This window comes from Oncorhynchus gorbuscha, linkage group LG03, assembly GCF_021184085.1.
Source record: "Oncorhynchus gorbuscha isolate QuinsamMale2020 ecotype Even-year linkage group LG03, OgorEven_v1.0, whole genome shotgun sequence".
In the NCBI taxonomy this organism is placed as follows: Eukaryota; Metazoa; Chordata; class Actinopteri; order Salmoniformes; family Salmonidae; genus Oncorhynchus; species Oncorhynchus gorbuscha.
Window position 1 is genome coordinate 107,498,913 of NC_060175.1, and position 24,402 is coordinate 107,523,314.

At 46.6% G+C, this 24,402-nt stretch overlaps 1 protein-coding gene across 3 annotated transcripts in view; it reads right to left on the minus strand.

Annotated features, from left to right (window-relative positions):
• Positions 1-11,543: 11,543 nt before the first annotated feature.
• LOC124023696 (transcription factor ETV6-like) overlaps positions 11,544-24,402 on the minus strand; it is a 30,197-nt gene continuing 17,338 nt past the window's right edge. For all 3 annotated transcript variants that reach the window (XM_046338019.1, XM_046338018.1, XM_046338020.1), the window contains 3 exons: positions 24,256-24,398; positions 13,035-13,135; positions 11,544-12,012 (listed from right to left, as the gene is read on the minus strand). In XM_046338019.1, the coding sequence (XP_046193975.1) occupies positions 11,826-12,012; positions 13,035-13,135; positions 24,256-24,398 (431 nt within the window). In that variant the 3' untranslated portion in view covers positions 11,544-11,825. The remainder of the gene's footprint in view (positions 12,013-13,034; positions 13,136-24,255; positions 24,399-24,402) is intronic.

Consider the following 24,402-nt stretch of genomic DNA (forward strand, 5'->3'; position numbering starts at 1 on the left):
GTGGAACAAACTCCCTCACGACGCCAGGACAGCGGAGTCAATCACCACCTTCCGGAGACACCTGAAACCCCACCTCTTTAAGGAATACCTAGGATAGGATAAGTAATCCCTCTCACCCCCTTTAAGATTTAGATGCACTATTGTAAAGTGACTGTCCCACTGGATGTCATAAGGTGAATGCACCAATTTGTAAGTCGCTCTGGATAAGAGCGTCTGCTAAATGACTTAAATGTAAATGTAAATGTAAATGTATTGTAGTTATTATAGTGGTCATAGACCCTGTAGTCTGGTATTGTAGTTATTATAGCTGTCATAGACCCTGTAGTCTGGAGGTATTGTAGTTATTATAGCTGTCATAGACCCTGTAGTCTGGTATTGTAGTTATTATAGCGGTCATAGACCCTGTAGTCTGGAGGTATTGTAGTTATTATAGCTGTCATAGACCCTGTAGTCTGGAGGTATTGTAGTTATTATAGCGGTCATAGACCCTGTAGTCTGGTTTTGTAGTTATTATAGTGGTCATAGACCCTGTAGTCTGGTATTGTAGTTCTTATAGCTGTCATAGACCCTGTAGTCTGGAGGTATTGTAGTTATTATAGTGGTCATAGACCCTGTAGTCTGGAGGTATTGTAGTTATTATAGTGATCATAGACCCTGTAGTCTGGAGGTATTGTAGTTATTATAGCTGTCATAGACCCTGTAGTCTGGAGGTATTGTAGTTATTATAGTGGTCATAGACCCTGTAGTCTGGAGGTATTGTAGTTATTATAGTGGTCATAGACCCTGTAGTCTGGAGGTATTGTAGTTATTATAGCTGTCATAGACCCTGTAGTCTGGTTTTGTAGTTATTATAGTGGTCATAGACCCTGTAGTCTGGTATTGTAGTTCTTATAGCTGTCATAGACCCTGTAGTCTGGAGGTATTGTAGTTATTATAGCGGTCATAGACCCTGTAGTCTGGAGGTATTGTAGTTATTATAGCTGTCATAGACCCTGTAGTCTGGAGGTATTGTAGTTATTATAGCAGTCATAGACCCTGTAGTCTGGTATTGTAGTTATTATAGTGGTCATAGACCCTGTAGTCTGGAGGTATTGTAGTTATTATAGTGATCATAGACCCTGTAGTCTGGAGGTATTGTAGTTATTATAGCTGTCATAGACCCTGTAGTCTGGAGGTATTGTAGTTATTATAGCTGTCATAGACCCTGTAGTCTGGAGGTATTGTAGTTATTATAGCGGTCATAGACCCTGTAGTCTGGAGGTATTGTAGTTATTATAGTGGTCATAGACCCTGTAGTCTGGAGGTATTGTAGTTATTATAGCTGTCATAGACCCTGTAGTCTGGTTTTGTAGTTATTATAGTGGTCATAGACCCTGTAGTCTGGTATTGTAGTTCTTATAGCTGTCATAGACCCTGTAGTCTGGAGGTATTGTAGTTATTATAGCGGTCATAGACCCTGTAGTCTGGAGGTATTGTAGTTATTATAGCTGTCATAGACCCTGTAGTCTGGAGGTATTGTAGTTATTATAGCGGTCATAGACCCTGTAGTCTGGAGGTATTGTAGTTATTATAGCGGTCATAGACCCTGTAGTCTGGAGGTATTGTAGTTATTATAGTGATCATAGACCCTGTAGTCTGGAGGTATTGTAGTTATTATAGCTGTCATAGACCCTGTAGTCTGGTATTGTAGTTATTATAGCTGTCATAGACCCTGTAGTCTGGTATTGTAGTTATTATAGTGGTCATAGACCCTGTAGTCTGGAGGTATTGTAGTTATTATAGCTGTCATAGACCCTGTAGTCTGGTATTGTAGTTATTATAGCTGTCATAGACCCTGTAGTCTGGAGTGATCCCTCTCCTCAGCCTCCCAGTACCAGCTGGTAGAGTTATCCCTCTCCTCAGCCCCCCAGTACCAGCTGGTAGAGTGATCCCTCTCCTCAGCCTCCCAGTACCAGCTGGTAGAGTGATCCCTCTCCTCAGCCTCCCAGTACCAGCTGGTAGAGTGATCCCTCTCCTCAGCCTCCCAGTACCAGCTGGTAGAGTGATCCCTCTCCTCAGCCTCCCAGTACCAGCTGGTATAGTGTTCCCTCTCCTCAGCCTCCCAGTACCAGCTGGTAGAGTGACCCCTCTCCTCAGCCTCCCAGTACCAGCTGGTATAGTTATCCCTCTCCTCAGCCTCCCAGTACCAGCTGGTAGAGTGATCCCTCTCCTCAGCCTCCCAGTACCAGCTGGTATAGTTATCCCTCTCCTCAGCCTCCCAGTACCAGCTGGTAGAGTTATCCCTCTCCTCAGCCTCCCAGTACCAGCTGGTAGAGTTATCCCTCTCCTCAGCCTCCCAGTACCAGCTGGTAAAGTTATCCCTCTCTGCAGCCTCCAGCTGGTAAAACTGTTTGAAATAACGTCAGCCAGCTTCTGACTGTAGCATTACATTTTCTGTTTCAAAAGGTAATGCTACGGTCTGCACTAATAAATACAAACCAGTGTGCAGGCCAGCGACTGTAGTAAAGTTAGCAACCACTAGAGAGCAGCAGAGGACTATCAGTGGTATAACAGAATGAGCTGCCGGTTGCTAGGTGATGGCTGGTGGATGGGATAGCAGGTTGCTAGGTGATGGGTGGTGGATGGGATAGCAGGTCTCTAGGAGATGGGTGGTGGTTGCTAGGTGAGGGGTGGTGGATGGGATAGCATGTCTCTAGGGGATGGGTGGTGGTTGCTAAGTGAGGGGTGGTAGATAGGATAGCAGGTTGCTAAGTGATGGGTGGTGGATGGGATAACAGGTTGCTGGGTGTTGGTTGCTAGGTGAGGGGTGGTAGATGGTATATCAGGTTGCTAGGTTAGGGGTGGTGGATGGGATAGCAGGTCTCTAGGGGATGGGCGGTGGTTGCTAGGTGAGGGGTGGTAGATGGGATAGCAGCTTGCTAGGTGAGGGGTGGTTGATGGTATATCAGGTTGCTAGGTGAGGGGTGGTGGATGGGATAGCAGGTCTCTAGGGAATGGGTGGTGGTTGCTAGGTGAGGGGAGGTAGATGGGATAGCACGTCTCTAGGGGATGGGTGTTGGTTGCTAGGTGAGGGGTGGTGGATGGGATAGCAGGTTGCTAGGTGATGGATGGGCTAGCAGGTTGCTAGGTGATGGGGGGTGGATGGGATAGTAGCTGACCTCTTTCTGACCAGTCTCGTACTGTAGGGCTCCTTGTGGGTCGTATGCATGACTAGTTCTATGTCATTTATTGAAATAATAAAATATTCATCAAAATCAATTCATTTATTTCCACAGAATGCTTTTGATTTTGTAAATAGGAATATTTGACCCGATAGTTTGTTAAAGACAGGTGTTGTTGATGGGGACTTTTAAAACACAATCCAGTCCCTTTACAAAATCCCAAATTCTGGTGTTAATGAATATCGTACAGATTGGTTTCCCACATTCTCGGGTGTAAAACAAGGAGACGCCTCATCACAGACTTTGTTTGCTTTGTTTATAAATGATTTGGCAAAATAAATGAAACAGTTAAATACTGGAGTAAGATATGATGATTAAATGCTGAGTATCCTTTAACATGATGATGATTTTATTCAGAAACTGAACAAGACCTGCAGAACATCTTATTATGTGCAGTCAGTTGGTATTAAACATGGAGACTCATGTTCAACCAGACTAAAACACAGATAATGTCTTGGTGTTAAAGATGGAGACTTGTGATCAACCAGACTAAAACACAGATAATGTCTTGGTGTTAAAGAGACTCATGATCAACCAGACTAAAACACAGATAATGACTTGGTGTTAAAGATGGAGACTCTTGATCAACCAGACTAAAACACAGATAATGTCTTGGTGTTAAAGATGGAGACTCGTGATCAACCAGACTAAACACAGATAATGTCTTGGTGTTAAACATGGAGACTCTTGATCAACCAGACTAAAACACAGATAATGTCTTGGTGTTAAAGATGGAGACTCGTGATCAACCAGACTAAAACACAGATAATGTCTTGGTGTTAAAGATGGAGACTCTTGATCAACCAGACTAAAACACAGATAATGTCTTGGTGTTAAAGATGGAGACTCACGATCAACCAGACTAAAACACAGATAATGTCTTGGTGTTAAAGATGGAGACTCTTGATCAACCAGACTAAAACACAGATAATGTCTTGGTGTTAAAGATGGAGACTCTTGATCAACCAGACTAAAACACAGATAATGTCTTGGTGTTAAACATGGAGACTCTTGATCAACCAGACTAAAACACAGATAATGTCTTGGTGTTAAACATGGAGACTCTTGATCAACCAGACTAAAACACAGATAATGTCTTGGTGTTAAACATGGAGACTCTTGATCAACCAGACTAAAACACAGATAATGTCTTGGTGTTAAACATGGAGACTCTTGATCAACCAGACTAAAACACAGATAATGTCTTGGTGTTAAACATGGAGACTCTTGATCAACCAGACTAAAACACAGATAATGTCTTGGTGTTAAACATGGAGACTCTTGATCAACCAGACTAAAACACAGATAATGCATTTGAGAAAAACAGTTACTAAGAGAAGTGTTTTTCAGTTTTGTTTTAGTGAAGACATTCTTGAGTTCACTAGCAATTACACATATTTGGGTATTTTTATTGATGAACATATTACCTTTCAAAACAGAACATCTGTCCTGGCCGACTCAGCAAGTAGAGCTCTTGGGGGAATTATAGGAAAAACAAAAACCACTCAAAGATATTGATTATGCTGCGTATTCCAAACCGACCGTATCAGACATGTCTGTGTCCTGTTCTGGACTATTCAAAAAGGCACATGACAACCTGTAACACTAGTTCCTCTGTGGAGATGGGAGAACCTTCCAGAAGAACCACCTGTAACAAGAGTTCCTCTGTGGAGATGGGAGAACCTTCCAGAAGAACCACCTGTAACAAGAGTTCCTCTGTGGAGATGGGAGAACCTTCCAGAAGAACCACCTGTAACAAGAGTTCCTCTGTGGAGATGGGAGAACCTTCCAGAAGAACCACCTGTAACAAGAGTTCCTCTGTGGAGATGGGAGAACCTTCCAGAAGAACCACCTGTAACAAGAGTTCCTCTGTGGAGATGGGAGAACCTTCCAGAAGAACCACCTGTAACAAGAGTTCCTCTGTGGAGATGGGAGAACCTTCCAGAAGGACAACCATCTCTGCAGCATTTCACCAATCAGGCCTTTATTGTACAGATCAGGGATATTGTCTCTGTGTATTGAAACAGGTCAGATCAGGGATATTGTCTCTGTGTATTGAAACAGGTCAGATCAGGGATATTGTCTCTGTGTATTGAAACAGGTCAGATCAGGGATATTGTCTCTGTGTATTGAAACAGGTCAGATCAGGGATATTGTCTCTGTGTATTGAGACAGGTCAGATCAGGGATATTGTCTCTGTGTATTGAAACAGGTCAGATCAGGGATATTGTCTCTGCGTATTGAAACAGGTCAGATCAGGGATATTGCCTTTGCGAATTGAAACAGGTCAGTATATTTTGAAGATAAAAACACAGAAGATGTAGAGGACAAACAGCTAAATAGAGGAATAATGGTCAATACATTTACATTTACATTTAAGTCATTTAGCAGACGCTCTTATCCAGAGCGACTTACAAATTGGTGCATTCACCTTATGACATCCAGTGGGACAGTCACTTAACAATAGTGCATCTAAAACTTAGGGGGGTGGGGTGAGAGGGATTACTTAACCTATCCTAGGTATTCCTTAAAGAGGTGGGGTTTCAGGTGTCTCCGGAAGGTGGTGATTGACTCCGCTGTCCTGGCGTCGTGAGGGAGTTTGTTCCACCATTGGGGGGCCAGGGCAGCGAACAGTTTTGACTGGGCTGAGCGGGAGCTGTACTTCCTCAGTGGTAGGGAGGCGAGCAGGCCAGAGGTGGGGTCTCAGTTAACAAGCTGGATAGAATCTATGGTCTCATTTCAACAGCTGGATAGAATCTATGGTCTCATTTCAACAGCTGGATAGAATCTATGGTCTCAGTTCAACAGCTGGATAGAATCTATGGTCTCAGTTCAACAGCTGGATAGAATCTATGGTCTCAGTTCAACAGCTGGATAGAATCTATGGTCTCAGTTCAACAGCTGGATAGAATCTATGGTCTCAGTTCAACAGCTGGATAGAATCTATGGTCTCAGTTCAACAGCTGGTTAGAATCTATGGTCTCAGTTCAACAGCTGGTTAGAATCTATGGTCTCAGTTCAACAGCTGGATAGAATCTATGGTCTCAGCTCAACAGCTGGTTAGAATCTATGGTCTCAGTTCAACAGCTGGTTAGAATCTATGGTCTCAGTTCAACAGCTGGATATAATCTATGGTCTCAGCTCAACAGCTGGTTAGAATCTATGGTCTCAGTTCAACAGCTGGTTAGAATCTATGGTCTCAGTTCAACAGCTGGATATAATCTATGGTCTCAGTTCAACAGCTGGATAGAATCTATGGTCTCAGTTCAACAGCTGGTTAGAATCTATGGTCTCAGTTCAACAGCTGGTTAGAATCTATGGTCTCAGTTCAACAGCTGGATAGAATCTATGGTCTCAGCTCAACAGCTGGTTAGAATCTATGGTCTCAGTTCAACAGCTGGTTAGAATCTATGGTCTCAGTTCAACAGCTGGATATAATCTATGGTCTCAGTTCAACAGCTGGATAGAATCTATGGTCTCAGTTCAACAGCTGGTTAGAATCTATGGTCTCAGTTCAACAGCTGGTTAGAATCTATGGTCTCAGTTCAACAGCTGGATAGAATCTATGGTCTCAGTTCAACAGCTGGTTAGAATCTATGGTCTCAGTTCAACAGCTGGTTAGAATCTATGGTCTCAGTTCAACAGCTGGATATAATCTATGGTCTCAGTTCAACAGCTGGATAGAATCTATAGTCTCAGTTCAACAGCTGGATAGAATCTATGGTCTCAGTTCAACAGCTGGTTAGAATCTATGGTCTCAGTTCAACAGCTGGATAGAATCTATGGTCTCAGTTCAACAGTGTCGTGGAAATTTCCTTAATTACCAACTGATGAGAGAGCAAATCACACGAGTCAGAGATATGCTTCATCTTCACCTTTAATAATAATTAAGCTTTTGCAATAGCATTTTGACTTTCAACAGTTCAGTATCTCTAATGAAAAGTTGAGAGTCCCCACACAATGGCAAAATGGGATCCTTCATAGCAAAGAACACACATAGTCAGACAGCATAGACATAATTCATCGTTCAGCTTTTTCTCCTTTCTCAAACCCCAGAACCATAAACCAATCCTCCAAATCAACAGGCATATATCAAATTGTCATTTAGATACAACCACTCTAAATACAAACTCACGGAGATGAGAGTGAGGCTATAGGTTAAGATAGAAACAACATTAGAGGGAGCATAGAATGATTCCAGACACTGCCACCCTCCTTTCCCCACTGGGAAAGGTAGGGAGTAAAGGATGTTTACACATTTTTATTTATTTTTATTTTACCTTTATTTATCTAGGCAAGTCAGTTAAGAACAAATTCTTATTTTCAATGACGGCCTAGGAACAGTGGGTTAACTGCCTGTTCAGGGGCAGAACGACAGATTTGTACCTTATCAGCTCGGGGGTTTGAACTCGCAACCTTCCGGTTACTAGTCCAAAGCTAGGCTACCCTGCCGCCCCACATGATGACACTTTGACCTCTCCCCTCTCTGTGGCCCAGGCAACTTAGTTTTGACATAGAACAGATAACTGCAACCTCGCCACAGTATTATACAAAAATACCATTCTGATGAGAATTACCTTACACACATTTGATGAATATAGAACATAGTACAAATGTTACCAACAAATTCTGAATCTTCCACGTCAACAGCTGGATAGAATCTATGGTCTCAGTTCAACAGCTGGTTAGAATCTATGGTCTCAGTTCAACAGCTGGTTAGAATCTATGGTCTCAGTTCAACAGCTGGTTAGAATCTATGGTCTCAGTTCAACAGCTGGTTAGAATCTATGGTCTCAGTTCAACAGCTGGATAGAATCTATGGTCTCATTTCAACAGCTGGATAGAATCTATGGTCTCAGTTCAACAGCTGGTTAGAATCTATGGTCTCAGTTCAACAGCTGGTTAGAATCTATGGTCTCAGTTCAACAGCTGGTTAGAATCTATGGTCTCAGTTCAACAGCTGGTTAGAATCTATGGTCTCAGTTCAAGAGCTGGTTAGAATCTATGGTCTCAGTTCAACAGCTGGTTAGAATCTATGGTCTCAGTTCAACAGCTGGTTAGAATCTATGGTCTCTGTTCAACAGCTGGATAGAATCTATGGTCTCAGTTCAACAGCTGGTTAGAATCTATGGTCTCAGTTCAACAGCTGGTTAGAATCTATGGTCTCAGTTCAAGAGCTGGTTAGAATCTATGGTCTCAGTTCAACAGCTGTTTAGAATCTATGGTCTCAGTTCAACAGCTGGTTAGAATCTATGGTCTCAGTTCAACAGCTGGTTAGAATCTATGGTCTCTGTTCAACAGCTGGATAGAATCTATGATCTCAGTTCAACAGCTGGTTAGAATCTATGATCTCAGTTCAACAGCTGGTTAGAATCTATGGTCTCAGTTCAACAGCTGGTTAGAATCTATGGTCTCAGTTCAACAGCTGGTTAGAATCTATGTTCTCAGTTCAACAGCTGGATATAATCTATGGTCTCAGTTCAACAGCTGGTTAGAATCTATGGTCTCAGTTCAACAGCTGGATATAATCTATGGTCTCAGTTCAACAGCTGGTTATAATCTATGGTCTCAGTTCAACAGCTGGTTATAATATATGGTCTCAGTTCAACAGCTGGTTAGAATCTATGGTCTCAGTTCAACAGCTGGTTAGAATCTATGGTCTCAGTTCAACAGCTGGTTAGAATCTATGGTCTCAGTTCAACAGCTGGTTAGAATCTATGGTCTCAGTTCAACAGCTGGATAGAATCTATGGTCTCAGTTCAACAGCTGGTTAGAATCTATGGTCTCAGTTCAACAGCTGGTTAGAATCTATGGTCTCAGTTCAACAGCTGGATATAATCTATGGTCTCAGTTCAACAGCTGGTTAGAATCTATGGTCTCAGTTCAAGAGCTGGATATAATCTATGGTCTCAGTTCAAGAGCTGGTTAGAATCTATGGTCTCAGTTCAACAGCTGGTTAGAATCTATGGTCTCAGTTCAAGAGCTGGTTAGAATCTATGGTCTCAGTTCAACAGCTGGTTAGAATCTATGGTCTCAGTTCAACAGCTGGTTAGAATCTATGGTCTCAGTTCAACAGCTGGTTAGAATCTATGGTCTCAGTTCAAGAGCTGGTTAGAATCTATGGTCTCAGTTCAACAGCTGGTTAGAATCTATGGTCTCAGTTCAACAGCTGGTTAGAATCTATGGTCTCAGTTCAACAGCTGGTTAGAATCTATGGTCTCTGTTCAACAGCTGGATAGAATCTATGGTCTCAGTTCAACAGCTGGTTAGAATCTATGGTCTCAGTTCAACAGCTGGTTAGAATCTATGGTCTCAGTTCAACAGCTGGTTAGAATCTATGGTCTCAGTTCAACAGCTGGTTAGAATCTATGGTCTCTGTTCAACAGCTGGATAGAATCTATGGTCTCAGTTCAACAGCTGGTTAGAATCTATGGTCTCAGTTCAACAGCTGGTTAGAATCTATGGTCTCAGTTCAACAGCTGGTTAGAATCTATGGTCTCAGTTCAACAGCTGGTTAGAATCTATGGTCTCAGTTCAAGAGCTGGTTAGAATCTATGGTCTCAGTTCAACAGCTGGTTAGAATCTATGGTCTCAGTTCAACAGCTGGTTAGAATCTATGGTCTCTGTTCAACAGCTGGATAGAATCTATGGTCTCAGTTCAACAGCTGGTTAGAATCTATGGTCTCAGTTCAACAGCTGGTTAGAATCTATGGTCTCAGTTCAACAGCTGGTTAGAATCTATGGTCTCAGTTCAACAGCTGGATGTAATCTATGGTCTCAGTTCAACAGCTGGTTAGAATCTATGGTCTCAGTTCAACAGCTGGTTAGAATCTATGGTCTCAGTTCAACAGCTGGTTAGAATCTATGGTCTCAGTTCAACAGCTGGTTAGAATCTATGGTCTCAGTTCAACAGCTGGTTAGAATCTATGGTCTCAGTTCAACAGCTAGTTAGAATCTATGGTCTCAGTTCAACAGCTGGTTAGAATCTATGGTCTCAGTTCAACAGCTGGTTAGAATCTATGGTCTCAGTTCAACAGCTGGTTAGAATCTATGGTCTCAGTTCAACAGCTGGTTAGAATCTATGGTCTCAGTTCAACAGCTGGATAGAATCTATAGTCTCAGTTCAACAGCTGGATATAATGTATGGTCTCAGTTCAACAGCTGGTTAGAATCTATGGTCTCAGTTCAACAGCTGGATAGAATTTATGGTCTCATTTCAACAGCTGGATAGAATCTATGGTCTCAGTTCAAGAGCTGGTTAGAATCTATGGTCTCAGCTCAACAGCTGGTTAGAATCTATGGTCTCAGTTCAACAGCTGGATAGAATCTATGGTCTCAGTTCAACAGCTGGATAGAATCTATGGTCTCAGTTCAACAGCTGGTTAGAATCTATGGTCTCAGTTTAATAGCTGGTTAGAATCTATGGTCTCAGTTCAACAGCTGGTTAGAATCTATGGTCTCATTTCAACAGCTGGATAGAATCTATGGTCTCAGTTCAACAGCTGGATAGAATCTATGGTCTCAGCTCAACAGCTGGTTAGAATCTATGGTCTCAGTTCAACAGCTGGATAGAATCTATGGTCTCAGTTCAACAGCTGAATAGAATCTATGGTATGTCAGTCCTGACACTCCACAGAGCTATGTGTGCTATGTTTTCATTGGTCTGCCCAGTTGTAATGCAAGGACTTCTGATTGGTCAACCCCAGGTGAGCGTGGGGGGGGGCTGTAAGGGGCATCCTGTCTCTTTGTTCTATGGTGACAAGCTGAGGTCAGGGGGAATAAACATGTACCTCCCAGCATAACATCTATGATTTGTCCTTTTCAAATGAATCTATTTGTCTCCCCCTGATTTGCTCTGAGGTCTGTGTTATTTTAAGAACATTAACTCCTAACAGTGGTGACCTGGAAGAGGAAGGCCTATGTAACTATTGTGACCCTGAAGAAGTAGTGAACGAAACTCATGTTATCCTCTATTGTCCTTTCTACCATGGGTCAATTAATCCCATAAGGGATGGGTTGCCACAACAACAACAACAACAACAACAAATCATTAAAACTACAAACAAAAAACATTACAAAAAAAAACAATTTAATTCATTCCACAAATTCAGAGTTTGAAAATATGTACAGAAGCAAAAGGTAAATATTATGATCAAATGAATGACTACTAATGGGGACAGCTATTAGCGTGTGGGACCTGCTTGTAAGGTGCAACTTTTATTTTGATCATATTACAATTCTATTTACCCAGTGCATTTGACAAGTCCCACGTCAGACCCAGGAAGAACTGGAAACCGGACTGTTAGTTGTAGTATTTGTGTGTATAGTTTTAAAGTGATGCTGTAATTCATGAAGCTGCAGATTAGTAAACTAGTAAACTACTATTAGTAAATTAGTAGTAAACGTTTGTGATCAGACAGCTCTGATCTTTCCTGATGAATAGTGTTTTTTGGGGGGAAGGGGGGGGGGACACGCTAGTTATTAGCTACGCAGCACCTCCATAAAGTTTCCACAGTGTAATAGTGGGTTGTAGATTACTGCCACAAAAACATAGCCATTTCACAGTGCAAGAGAGCCAATACCTCAACACAGGAGTACCCGTGTTCATACCGTCATGCTTAGGGTGTTAGAGCTTGGGGCGCTGTATTCAGGGGACACCTCCAAACCTTCCTCACTGAAGTCCCGCCGGGGTGAGTGTGAGGGTGAGTGTGAGGGTGAGTGTTCAGGGGAATCTGCTAAGTCGAGGCGGTCCACTCTGTGTCGCTTGATTTCCTGAGGGGTCTTCAGGAACCTGGAGAGAGGAGAAGGGCTGAGTGTGTGTTTCAGTGTGTATGTTTGTGTGTGTGTTTCAGTGTGTGTGTTTCAGTGTGTGTGTGTTTCAGTGTGTGTGTGTTTCAGTGTGTGTGTGTGTGTGTTTCAGTGTGTGTGTGTGTGTGTGTGTGTGTGTGTGTGTGTGTGTGTGTTTCAGTGTGTGTGTGTGTGTGTGTGTGTGTGTGTGTGTGTGTGTGTGTGTGTGTGTGTGTGTGTGTGTGTGTGTGTGTGTGTGTGTGTGTGTGTGTGTGTGTGTGTGTCAGTGTGTGTTTCAGTGTGTGTGTCAGTGTGTGTGTGTGTGTGTGTCAGTGTGTGTGTTTCAGTGTGTGTGTTTCAGTGTGTGTGTGTGTGTGTGTGTGTGTGTGTGTGTGTGTGTGTGTGTGTGTGTGTGTGTGTGTGTGTGTGTGTGTGTGTGTGTGTGTTTCGGTGTGTGTGTGTGTGTTTCGGTGTGTGTGTGTGTGTTTCGGTGTGTGTGTGTGTGTGTGTTTCAGTGTGTGTTTCTGTGTGTGTGTGTTTCAGTGTGTGTGTGTGTGTGTGTGTGTGTGTGTGTGTGTGTGTGTGTGTGTGTGTGTGTGTGTGTGTGTGTGTGTGTGTGTGTGTGTGTTTTCAGTGTGTGTGTGTGTGTGTGTTTCAGTGTGTGTGTGTGTGTGTGTTTCAGTGTGTGTGTGTGTGTGTTTCAGTGTGTGTGTGTGTGTGTGTGTTTCAGTGTGTGTGTGTGTGTGTGTTTCAGTGAGTGTGCGTGTGTGTGTGTGTTCCCCACCTGAAGAGTAGTTTCTGTCCTGGTTCTTTCTTGATGATGTTGAGTTGGTAGTAGTGTCTGTGTGTGTTTCAGTGTGTGTTTCAGTGTGTGTGTCTGTGTGTGTTTCAGTGTGTGTGTGTGTGTGTGTGTGTGTGTGTGTGTGTGTGTGTGTGTGTGTGTGTGTGTGTGTGTGTGTGTGTGTGTGTGTGTGTGTGTGTGTGTGTGTGTGTGTGTGTGTGTGTGTGTGTGTGTGTGTTCCCCACCTGAAGAGTAGTTTCTGTCCTGGTTCTTTCTTGATGATGTTGAGTTTGTAGTAGTGTCTCAGAGCACGAGACATCTTCTCATACGTCATGTTGGCTCGGTTCTACAGGGAGACACACACTTTCCTCTTTGTCACCATCATCATCATCATCATCATCATCATCACCACCACTACTGTCTTCATCATCACCACCATCATCATCACCACCATCATCACCACCATCATCACTACTGTCTTCATCATCATCATCATCACCACTACTGTCTTCATCATCACCACCATCACCATCATCACTACTGTCTTCATCATCACCACCATCATCATCATCACCACTACTGTCTTCATCATCACCACCATCATCATCATCATCATCACCACCACTACTGTCTTCATCATCACCACCATCATCATCACCACTACTGTCTTCATCATCATCATCATCACCACTACTGTCTTCATCACCACCACCATCATCATCATCATCACTACTGTCTTCATCATCACCACCATCACCACTACTGTCTTCATCATCACCACCATCATCATCATCACTACTGTCTTCATCACCACCACCATCATCACCACCACTACTGTCTTCATCATCACCACCATCATCATCACCACTACTGTCTTCATCATCATCATCATCACCACTACTGTCTTCATCATCACCACCATCATCATCATCACTACTGTCTTCATCACCACCACCATCACCATCATCACTACTGTCTTCATCATCACTACCATCATCACTACTGTCTTCATCATCACCACCGCCATCATCATCACCACTGTATTCAGCATCATCACTACTGTCTTCATCATCACCACCATCATCATCATCACCACTACTGTCTTCATCATCACCACCATCATCATCATCACCACTACTGTCTTCATCATCACCACCATCATCATCATCGTCACTACTGTCTTCATCATCACCAACACCACCATCATCATCACTACTGTCTTCATCATCACTACCATCATCATAATCACTACTGTCTTCATCATCACCACCACCATCATCACTACTGTCTTCATCATCACCACCATCATCACTACTGTCTTCATCATCACCACCATCACCACTACTACTGTCTTCATCATCACCACCACCATCATCACTACTGTCTTCATCATCACTACCATCATCACCACCATCATCATCATCACCACTACTGTCTTCAACATCAACACCATCACCACCATCATCATCATCATCACTACTGTCTTCATCATCACCACCATCATCATCATCATCATCACTACTGTCTTCATCATCATCATCATCACTACTGTCTTCATCATCACCATCATCATCATCATCATCACTACTGTCTTCATCATCACCACCATCATCATCATCATCACTACTGTCTTCATCATCATCACTACTGTCTTCTTCATCATCACTACTGTCTTCTTCATCATCACTACTGTCTTCTTCATCACCACCATCACCACTACTACTGTCTTCATCATCACCACCATCATCATCATCATCACTACTGTCTTCTTCATCATCACTACTGTCTTCTTCATCACCACCATCACCACTACTACTGTCTTCATCATCACCACCATCATCATCATCATCACTACTGTCTTCATCATCATCACTACTGTCTTCATCATCACCACCATCATCATCATCACTACTGTCTTCATCATCACCACCATCATCATCATCATCACTACTGTCTTCATCATCACCACCATCATCATCATCACTACTGTCATCACCACCATCATCATCACCACCATCATCATCATCATCACTACTGTCTTCATCATCACCACCATCATCATCATCACTACTGTCTTCATCATCACCACCATCATCATCATCATCATCATCATCACTACTGTCTTCATCATCACCACCATCATCATCATCATCACTACTGTCTTCATCATTACCATCATCATCACCACTACTGTCTTCATCATCACCACCATCATCATAATCACTACATTCTTCATCATTACCACCATCATCATCACACTACCATCTTCATTATCACCACCATCATCATCATCACCACTACTGTCTTCATCATCACCACCATCATCATCACCACTACTGTCTTCATCACCACCATCATCATCATCACCACTACTGTCTTCATCATCACCACCATCACCATCATCACTACTGTCTTCATCATCACCACCACCATCATCACTACTGTCTTCATCATCACTACCATCATCACTACTGTCTTCATCATCATCACTACTGTCTTCATTATCACCACCATCATCATCATCACTACTGTCATCACCACCATCATCATCACCACCATCATCATCACTACTGTCTTCATCATCAACACCATCATCATCACTACTGTCTTCATCATCAACACCATCATCATCACTACTGTCTTCATCATCAACACCATCATTATCACTACTGTCTTCATCATCATCACTACTGTCTTCATCATCATCACTACTGTCTTCATCATCATCACTACTGTCTTCATCATCATCACTACTGTCTTCATCATTATCACTACTGTCTTCATCATCATCACTACTGTCTTCATCATCATCACTACTGTCTTCATCATCAACACTACTGTCTTCATCATCAACACTACTGTCTTCATCATCATCACTACTGTCTTCATCATCATCACTACTGTCTTCATCATCATCACTACTGTCTTCATCATCAACACCACCATCATCACTACTGTCTTCATCATCACCACCATCATCATCACTACTGTCTTCATCATCATCACTACTGTCTTCATCATCAACACCACCATCATCACCACTACTGTCTTCATCATCACCACCATCATCATCATCATCACTACTGTCTTCATCATCACCACCATCATCATCACCACTACTGTCTTCATCATCATCACTACTGTCTTCATCATCACCACCATCATCATCACCACTACTGTCTTCATCACCACCATCATCATCACCACTACTGTCTTCATCATCACCACCATCATCATCATCACCACTACTGTCTTCATCATCACCACCATCACCATCATCACTACTGTCTTCATCATCACCACCATCATCATCACTACTGTCTTCATCATCACTACCATCATCACTACTGTCTTCATCATCATCACTACTGTCTTCATTATCACCACCATCATCATCATCACTACTGTCATCACCACCATCATCATCACCACCATCATCATCACTACTGTCTTCATCATCAACACCATCATCATCACTACTGTCTTCATCATCATCACTACTGTCTTCATCATCATCACTACTGTCTTCATCATCATCACTACTGTCTTCATCATCAACACCATCATTATCACTACTGTCTTCATCATCATCACTACTGTCTTCATCATCATCACTACTGTCTTCATCATCAACACTACTGTCTTCATCATCAACACTACTGTCTTCATCATCATCACTACTGTCTTCATCATCATCACTACTGTCTTCATCATCATCACTACTGTCTTCATCATCAACACCACCATCATCACTACTGTCTTCATCATCACCACCATCATCATCACTACTGTCTTCATCATCATCACTACTGTCTTCATCATCAACACCACCATCATCACCACTACTGTCTTCATCATCACCACCATCATCATCATCATCACTACTGTCTTCATCATCACCACCATCATCATCACCACTACTGTCTTCATCATCATCACTACTGTCTTCATCATCACCACCATCATCATCACCACTACTGTCTTCATCACCACCATCATCATCACCACTACTGTCTTCATCATCACCACCATCATCATCATCACCACCATCATCATCACCACTACTGTCATCATCACCACCATCATCATCACCACTACTGTCTTCATCACCACCATCATCACTACTGTCTTCATCATCATCACTACGGTCTTCATAATCACCACCATCATCATCATCACCACTACTGTCTTCATCATCACCACCATCATCATCACACTACCGTCTTCATTATCACCACCATCATCATCATCATCACTACTGTCTTCATTATCACCACCATCATCATCATCACTACTGTCTTCATTATCACCACCATCATCATAATCACTACATTCTTCATCATCATCATCAGCCAGAGGTCATCTCCCTACCCAGCCAGAGGTCATCTCCCTACCCAGCCAGAGGTCATACCCAGCCAGAGGTCATCTCTCTACTCAGCCAGAGGTCATCTCCCTACCCAGCCAGAGGTCATACCCAGCCAGAGGTCATACCCAGCCAGAGGTCATCTCTCTACTCAGCCAGAGGTCATCTCTCTACTCAGCCAGAGGTCATCTCTCTACTCAGCCAGAGGTCATCCCGCTACTCAGCCAGAGGTCATCCCTCTACTCAGCCAGAGGTCATCTCCCTACTCAGCCAGAGGTCATCTCTCTACTCAGCCAGAGGTCATCTCCCTACTCAGCCAGAGGTCATCTCCCTACTCAGCCAGAGGTCATCTCTCTACCCAGCCAGAGGTCATCTCCTTACTCAGCCAGAGGTCATCTCCTTACCCAGCCAGAGGTCATCTCCCTACCCAGCCAGAGGTCATACCCAGCCAGAGGTCATCTCCCTACTCAGCCAGAGGTCATACCCAGCCAGAGGTCATCTCCCTACTCAGCCAGAGGTCATCTCCCTACCCAGCCAGAGGTCATACCCAGCCAGAGGTCATCTCCCTACTCAGCCAGAGGTCATCTCCCTACCCAGCCAGAGGTCATACCCAGCCAGAGGTCATCTCCTTACCCAGCCAGAGGTCATCTCCCTACTCAGCCAGAGGTCATCTCCCTACCCAGCCAGAGGTCAAACCCAGCCAGAGGTCATCTCTCCTTACTCAGCCAGAGGTCATATCCCTACACAGCCAAAGGTCATCTCTCTATCCAGCCAGAGGTCATCTCGCTACCCAGCCAAAGGTCACCTTACTCAGCCAGAGGTCATCTCCCTACTCAGCCAGAGGTCATCTCCTTACCCAGCCAGAGGTCATCTCCCTACCCAGCCAGAGGTCATCTCGTTACCTAGCCAGAGGGCATCTCCCTGCCCAGCCAGAGGTCATCTCCCTACCCAGCCAGAGGTCATCTCCCTATCCAGCTAGAGGTCAAACCCAGCCAGAGGTCATCTCCCTACCCAGCCAGAGGTCATCTCCCTACCCAGCCAGAGGTCATACCCAGCCAGAGGTCATCTCTCCTTACTCAGCCAGAGGTCATCTCCCTACCCAGCCAAAGGTCATCTCGCTACCCAGCCAAAGGTCATCTTACTCAGCCAGAGGTCATCTCCCTACTCAGCCAGAGATCATCTCCTTACTCAGCCAGAGGTCATCTCCCTACTCAGCCAGAGGTCATCTCTCTACCCAGCCAGAGGTCTTACCCAGCCAGAGGTCATCTCCCTACCCAGCCAAAGGTCAACTCTCTACCCAGCCAGAGGTCATCTCGCTACCCAGCCAAAGGTCACCTCCTTCCTCAGCCAGAGGTCATCTCGCTACCCAGCCAAAGGTCACCTCCTTACTCAGCCAGAGGTCACCTCCTTACTCAGCCAGAGGTCATCTCTCTACTCAGCCAGAGGTCATCTCTCTACTCCTCCAGAGGTCATCTCCCTACTAAGCCAGAGGTCATCTCTCTACTCAGCCAGAGGTCATACCCAGCCAGAGGTCATTTCCCTACCCAGCCAGAGGTCATACCCAGCCAGAGGTCATCTCCCTACTCAGCCAGAGGTCATCTCCCTACCCAGCCAGAGGTCATACCCAGCCTGAGGTCATCTCTCCTTACTCAGCCAGAGGTCATCTCCCTACCCAGCCAAAGGTCATCTCTCTACCCAGCCAGAGGTCATCTCGCTACCCAGCCAAAGGTCACCTTACTCAGCCAGAGTTCATCTCCCTACTCAGCCAGAGGTCATCTCCTTACTCAGCCAGAGGTCATCTCCTTACCCAGCCAGAGGTCATCTCCCTACCCAGCCAGAGGTCATCTCCTTACCCAGCCAGAGGGCATCTCCCTGTCCAGCCAGAGGTCATCTCCCTACCCAGCCAGAGGTCATCTCCCTATCCAGCTAGAGGTCATACACAGCCATAGGTCATACCCAGCCAGAGGTCATCTCTCCTTACTCAGCCAGAGGTCATCTCCCTACCCAGCCAAAGGTCATCTCTCTACCAAGCCAGAGGTCATCTCGCTACCCAGCCAAAGGTCACCTTACTCAGCCAGAGATCATCTCCCTACTCAGCCAGAGGTCATCTCCTTACCCAGCCAGAGGTCATCTCCTTACCCAGCCAGAGGTCATCTCCCTACCCAGCCAGAGGTCATCTCCTTACCCAGCCTGAGGTCATCTCTCCTTACTCAGCCAGAGGTCATCTCCCTACCCAGCCAAAGGTCATCTCTCTACCCAGCCAGAGGTCATCTCCCTACCCAGCCAAAGGTCACCTTACTCAGCCAGAGTTCATCTCCCTACTCAGCCAGAGGTCATCTCCTTACCCAGCCAGAGGTCATCTCCTTACCCAGCCAGAGGTCATCTCCCTACCCAGCCAGAGGTCATCTCCTTACCCAGCCAGAGGGCATCTCCCTGTCCAGCCAGAGGTCATCTCCCTACCCAGCCAGAGGTCATCTCCCTATCCAGCTAGAGGTCATACACAGCCATAGGTCATACCCAGCCAGAGGTCATCTCTCCTTACTCAGCCAGAGGTCATCTCCCTACCCAGCCAAAGGTCATCTCTCTACCAAGCCAGAGGTCATCTCGCTACCCAGCCAAAGGTCAACTTACTCAGCCAGAGGTCATCTCCCTACTCAGCCAGAGGTCATCTCCTTACTCAGCCAGAGGTCACCTCCTTACTCAGCCAGAGGTCATCTCCCTACTCAGCCAGAGGTCATCTCTCTACCCAGCCAGAGGTCTTACCCAGCCAGAGGTCATCTCCCTACCCAGCCAAAGGTCATCTCTCTACCCAGCCAGAGGTCATTGCGCTACCCAGCCAAAGGTCACCTCCTTCCTCAGCCAGAGGTCATCTCGCTACCCAGCCAAAGGTCATCTCTCTACCCAGCCAGCGGTCATCTCGCTACCCAGCCAAAGGTCACCTCCTTCCTCAGCCAGAGGTCACCTCCTTACTCAGCCAGAGGTCATCTCTCTACTCCTCCAGAGGTCATCTCCCTACTCAGCCAGAGGTCATCTCTCTACTCAGCCAGAGGTCATACCCAGCCAGAGGTCATCTCCCTACCCAGCCAGAGGTCATACCCAGCCAGAGGTCATCTCGCTACCCAGCCAAAGGTCACCTTACTCAGCCAGAGGTCATCTCCCTACTCAGCCAGAGGTCATCTCCTTACTCAGCCAGAGGTCATCTCCTTACTCAGCCAGAGGTAATCTCCCTACCCAGCCAGAGGTCATCTCCCTATCCAGCTAGAGGTCATACCCAGCCAGAGGTCATACCCAGCCAGAGGTCATCTCCCTACTCAGCCAGAGGTCATCTCCCTACCCAGCCAGAGGTCATACCCAGCCAGAGGTCATCTCCCTACTCAGCCAGAGGTCATCTCCCTACCCAGCCAGAGGTCATATCCAGCCAGAGATCATCTCCTTACCCAGCCAGAGGTCATCTCCCTACTCAGCCAGAGGTCATCTCCCTACCCAGCCAGAGGTCAAACCCAGCCAGAGGTCATCTCTCCTTACTCAGCCAGAGGTCATATCCCTACACAGCCAAAGGTCATCTCTCTATCCAGCCAGAGGTCATCTCGCTACCCAGCCAAAGGTCACCTTACTCAGCCAGAGGTCATCTCCCTACTCAGCCAGAGGTCATCTCCTTACCCAGCCAGAGGTCATCTCCCTACCCAGCCAGAGGTCATCTCGTTACCTAGCCAGAGGGCATCTCCCTGCCCAGCCAGAGGTCATCTCCCTACCCAGCCAGAGGTCATCTCCCTATCCAGCTAGAGGTCAAACCCAGCCAGAGGTCATCTCCCTACCCAGCCAGAGGTCATCTCCCTACCCAGCCAGAGGTCATACCCAGCCAGAGGTCATCTCTCCTTACTCAGCCAGAGGTCATCTCCCTACCCAGCCAAAGGTCATCTCGCTACCCAGCCAAAGGTCATCTTACTCAGCCAGAGGTCATCTCCCTACTCAGCCAGAGATCATCTCCTTACTCAGCCAGAGGTCATCTCCTACTCAGCCAGAGGTCATCTCTCTACCCAGCCAGAGGTCTTACCCAGCCAGAGGTCATCTCCCTACCCAGCCAAAGGTCAACTCTCTACCCAGCCAGAGGTCATCTCGCTACCCAGCCAAAGGTCACCTCCTTCCTCAGCCAGAGGTCATCTCGCTACCCAGCCAAAGGTCACCTCCTTACTCAGCCAGAGGTCACCTCCTTACTCAGCCAGAGGCCATCTCTCTACTCCTCCAGAGGTCATCTCCCTACTAAGCCAGAGGTCATCTCTCTACTCAGCCAGAGGTCATACCCAGCCAGAGGTCATCTCCCTACCCAGCCAGAGGTCATACCCAGCCAGAGGTCATCTCCCTACTCAGCCAGAGGTCATCTCCCTACCCAGCCAGAGGTCATACCCAGCCTGAGGTCATCTCTCCTTACTCAGCCAGAGGTCATCTCCCTACCCAGCCAAAGGTCATCTCTCTACCCAGCCAGAGGTCATCTCGCTACCCAGCCAAAGGTCACCTTACTCAGCCAGAGTTCATCTCCCTACTCAGCCAGAGGTCATCTCCTTACTCAGCCAGAGGTCATCTCCTTACCCAGCCAGAGGTCATCTCCCTACCCAGCCAGAGGTCATCTCCTTACCCAGCCAGAGGGCATCTCCCTGTCCAGCCAGAGGTCATCTCCCTACCCAGCCAGAGGTCATCTCCCTATCCAGCTAGAGGTCATACACAGCCATAGGTCATACCCAGCCAGAGGTCATCTCTCCTTACTCAGCCAGAGGTCATCTCCCTACCCAGCCAAAGGTCATCTCTCTACCAAGCCAGAGGTCATCTCGCTACCCAGCCAAAGGTCACCTTACTCAGCCAGAGATCATCTCCCTACTCAGCCAGAGGTCATCTCCTTACCCAGCCAGAGGTCATCTCCTTACCCAGCCAGAGGTCATCTCCCTACCCAGCCAGAGGTCATCTCCTTACCCAGCCTGAGGTCATCTCTCCTTACTCAGCCAGAGGTCATCTCCCTACCCAGCCAAAGGTCATCTCTCTACCCAGCCAGAGGTCATCTCGCTACCCAGCCAAAGGTCACCTTACTCAGCCAGAGTTCATCTCCCTACTCAGCCAGAGGTCATCTCCTTACTCAGCCAGAGGTCATCTCCTTACCCAGCCAGAGGTCATCTCCTTACCCAGCCAGAGGTCATCTCCCTACCCAGCCAGAGGTCATCTCCTTACCCAGCCAGAGGGCATCTCCCTGTCCAGCCAGAGGTCATCTCCCTACCCAGCCAGAGGTCATCTCCCTATCCAGCTAGAGGTCATACACAGCCATAGGTCATACCCAGCCAGAGGTCATCTCTCCTTACTCAGCCAGAGGTCATCTCCCTACCCAGCCAAAGGTCATCTCTCTACCAAGCCAGAGGTCATCTCGCTACCCAGCCAAAGGTCAACTTACTCAGCCAGAGGTCATCTCCCTACTCAGCCAGAGGTCATCTCCTTACTCAGCCAGAGGTCACCTCCTTACTCAGCCAGAGGTCACCTCCTTACTCAGCCAGAGGTCATCTCCCTACTCAGCCAGAGGTCATCTCTCTACCCAGCCAGAGGTCTTACCCAGCCAGAGGTCATCTCCCTACCCAGCCAAAGGTCATCTCTCTACCCAGCCAGAGGTCATTGCGCTACCCAGCCAAAGGTCACCTCCTTCCTCAGCCAGAGGTCATCTCGCTACCCAGCCAAAGGTCATCTCTCTACCCAGCCAGCGGTCATCTCGCTACCCAGCCAAAGGTCACCTCCTTCCTCAGCCAGAGGTCACCTCCTTACTCAGCCAGAGGTCATCTCTCTACTCCTCCAGAGGTCATCTCCCTACTCAGCCAGAGGTCATCTCTCTACTCAGCCAGAGGTCATACCCAGCCAGAGGTCATCTCCCTACCCAGCCAGAGGTCATACCCAGCCAGAGGTCATCTCGCTACCCAGCCAAAGGTCACCTTACTCAGCCAGAGGTCATCTCCTACTCAGCCAGAGGTCATCTCCTTACTCAGCCAGAGGTCATCTCCTTACTCAGCCAGAGGTAATCTCCCTACCCAGCCAGAGGTCATCTCCCTATCCAGCTAGAGGTCATACCCAGCCAGAGGTCATACCCAGCCAGAGGTCAGCTCCCTACTAAGCCAGAGGTCATCTCTCTACTCAGCCAGAGGTCATACCCAGCCAGAGGTCATCTCCCTACCCAGCCAGAGGTCATACCCAGCCAGAGGTCATCTCCCTACTCAGCCAGAGGTCATCTCCCCACCCAGCCAGAGGTCATACCCAGCCAGAGGTCATCTCTCCCTACTCAGCCAGAGGTCATCTCCTTACTCAGCCAGAGGTCATCTCCCTACTCAGCCAGAGGTCATCTCGCTACCCAGCCAAAGGTCACCTCCTTACTCAGCCAGAGGTCACCTCCTTACTCAGCCAGAGGTCATCTCCCTACCCAGCCAGAGGTCATCTCCCTACCCAGCCAGAGGTCATCTCCCTACCCAGCCAGAGGTCATCTCTCTACCCAGCCAGAGGTCATCTCCCTACCCAGCCAGAGGTCTTACCCAGCCAGAGGTCATCTCCCTACCCAGCCAAAGGTCATCTCTCTACCCAGCCAGAGATCATCTCGCTACCCAACCAAAGGTTACCTCCTTCCTCAGCCAGAGGTCATCTCCCTACCCAGCCAGAGGTCATCTCGCTACCCAGCCAAAGGTCACCTCCTTACTCAGCCAGAGGTCATCTCGCTACCCAGCCAAAGGTCACCTCCTTACTCAGCCAGAGGTCACCTCCTTACTCAGCCAGAGGTCATCTCCCTACCCAGCCAGAGGTCATCTCTCTACTCAGCCAGAGGTCATCTCTCTACTCAGCCAGAGGTCATCTCTCTACTCAGCCAGAGGTCATCTCCCTACCCAGCCAGAGGTCATCTCGCTACCCAGCCAGAGGTTGGGTCAATTACATTTAAATTCTAGTAAGAAACTGAAATTCTATTTCCAAAAATGCTTCCTGAATTGACTGAATTGGAATGGAATTGACCCGAACCATGCAAGTGGTCGCCTTTACTAAAACTCTGTTCCACCATCCGTCCACTGTGAGCTCCAGACAGACCCTCAGCGTACCTTGTGGTTCCCCCAGAGTCGAGCTAGTCCGTTGGGGTCAACCACCCTGAACACCAGGCTCTCCTGGTCCTCCCAGCGGATGAAGGGCTGGTAGCGCTGGTCTGACAACAGCTGGTACACATAGTCCCACAGCAACCTGCAGTCTAC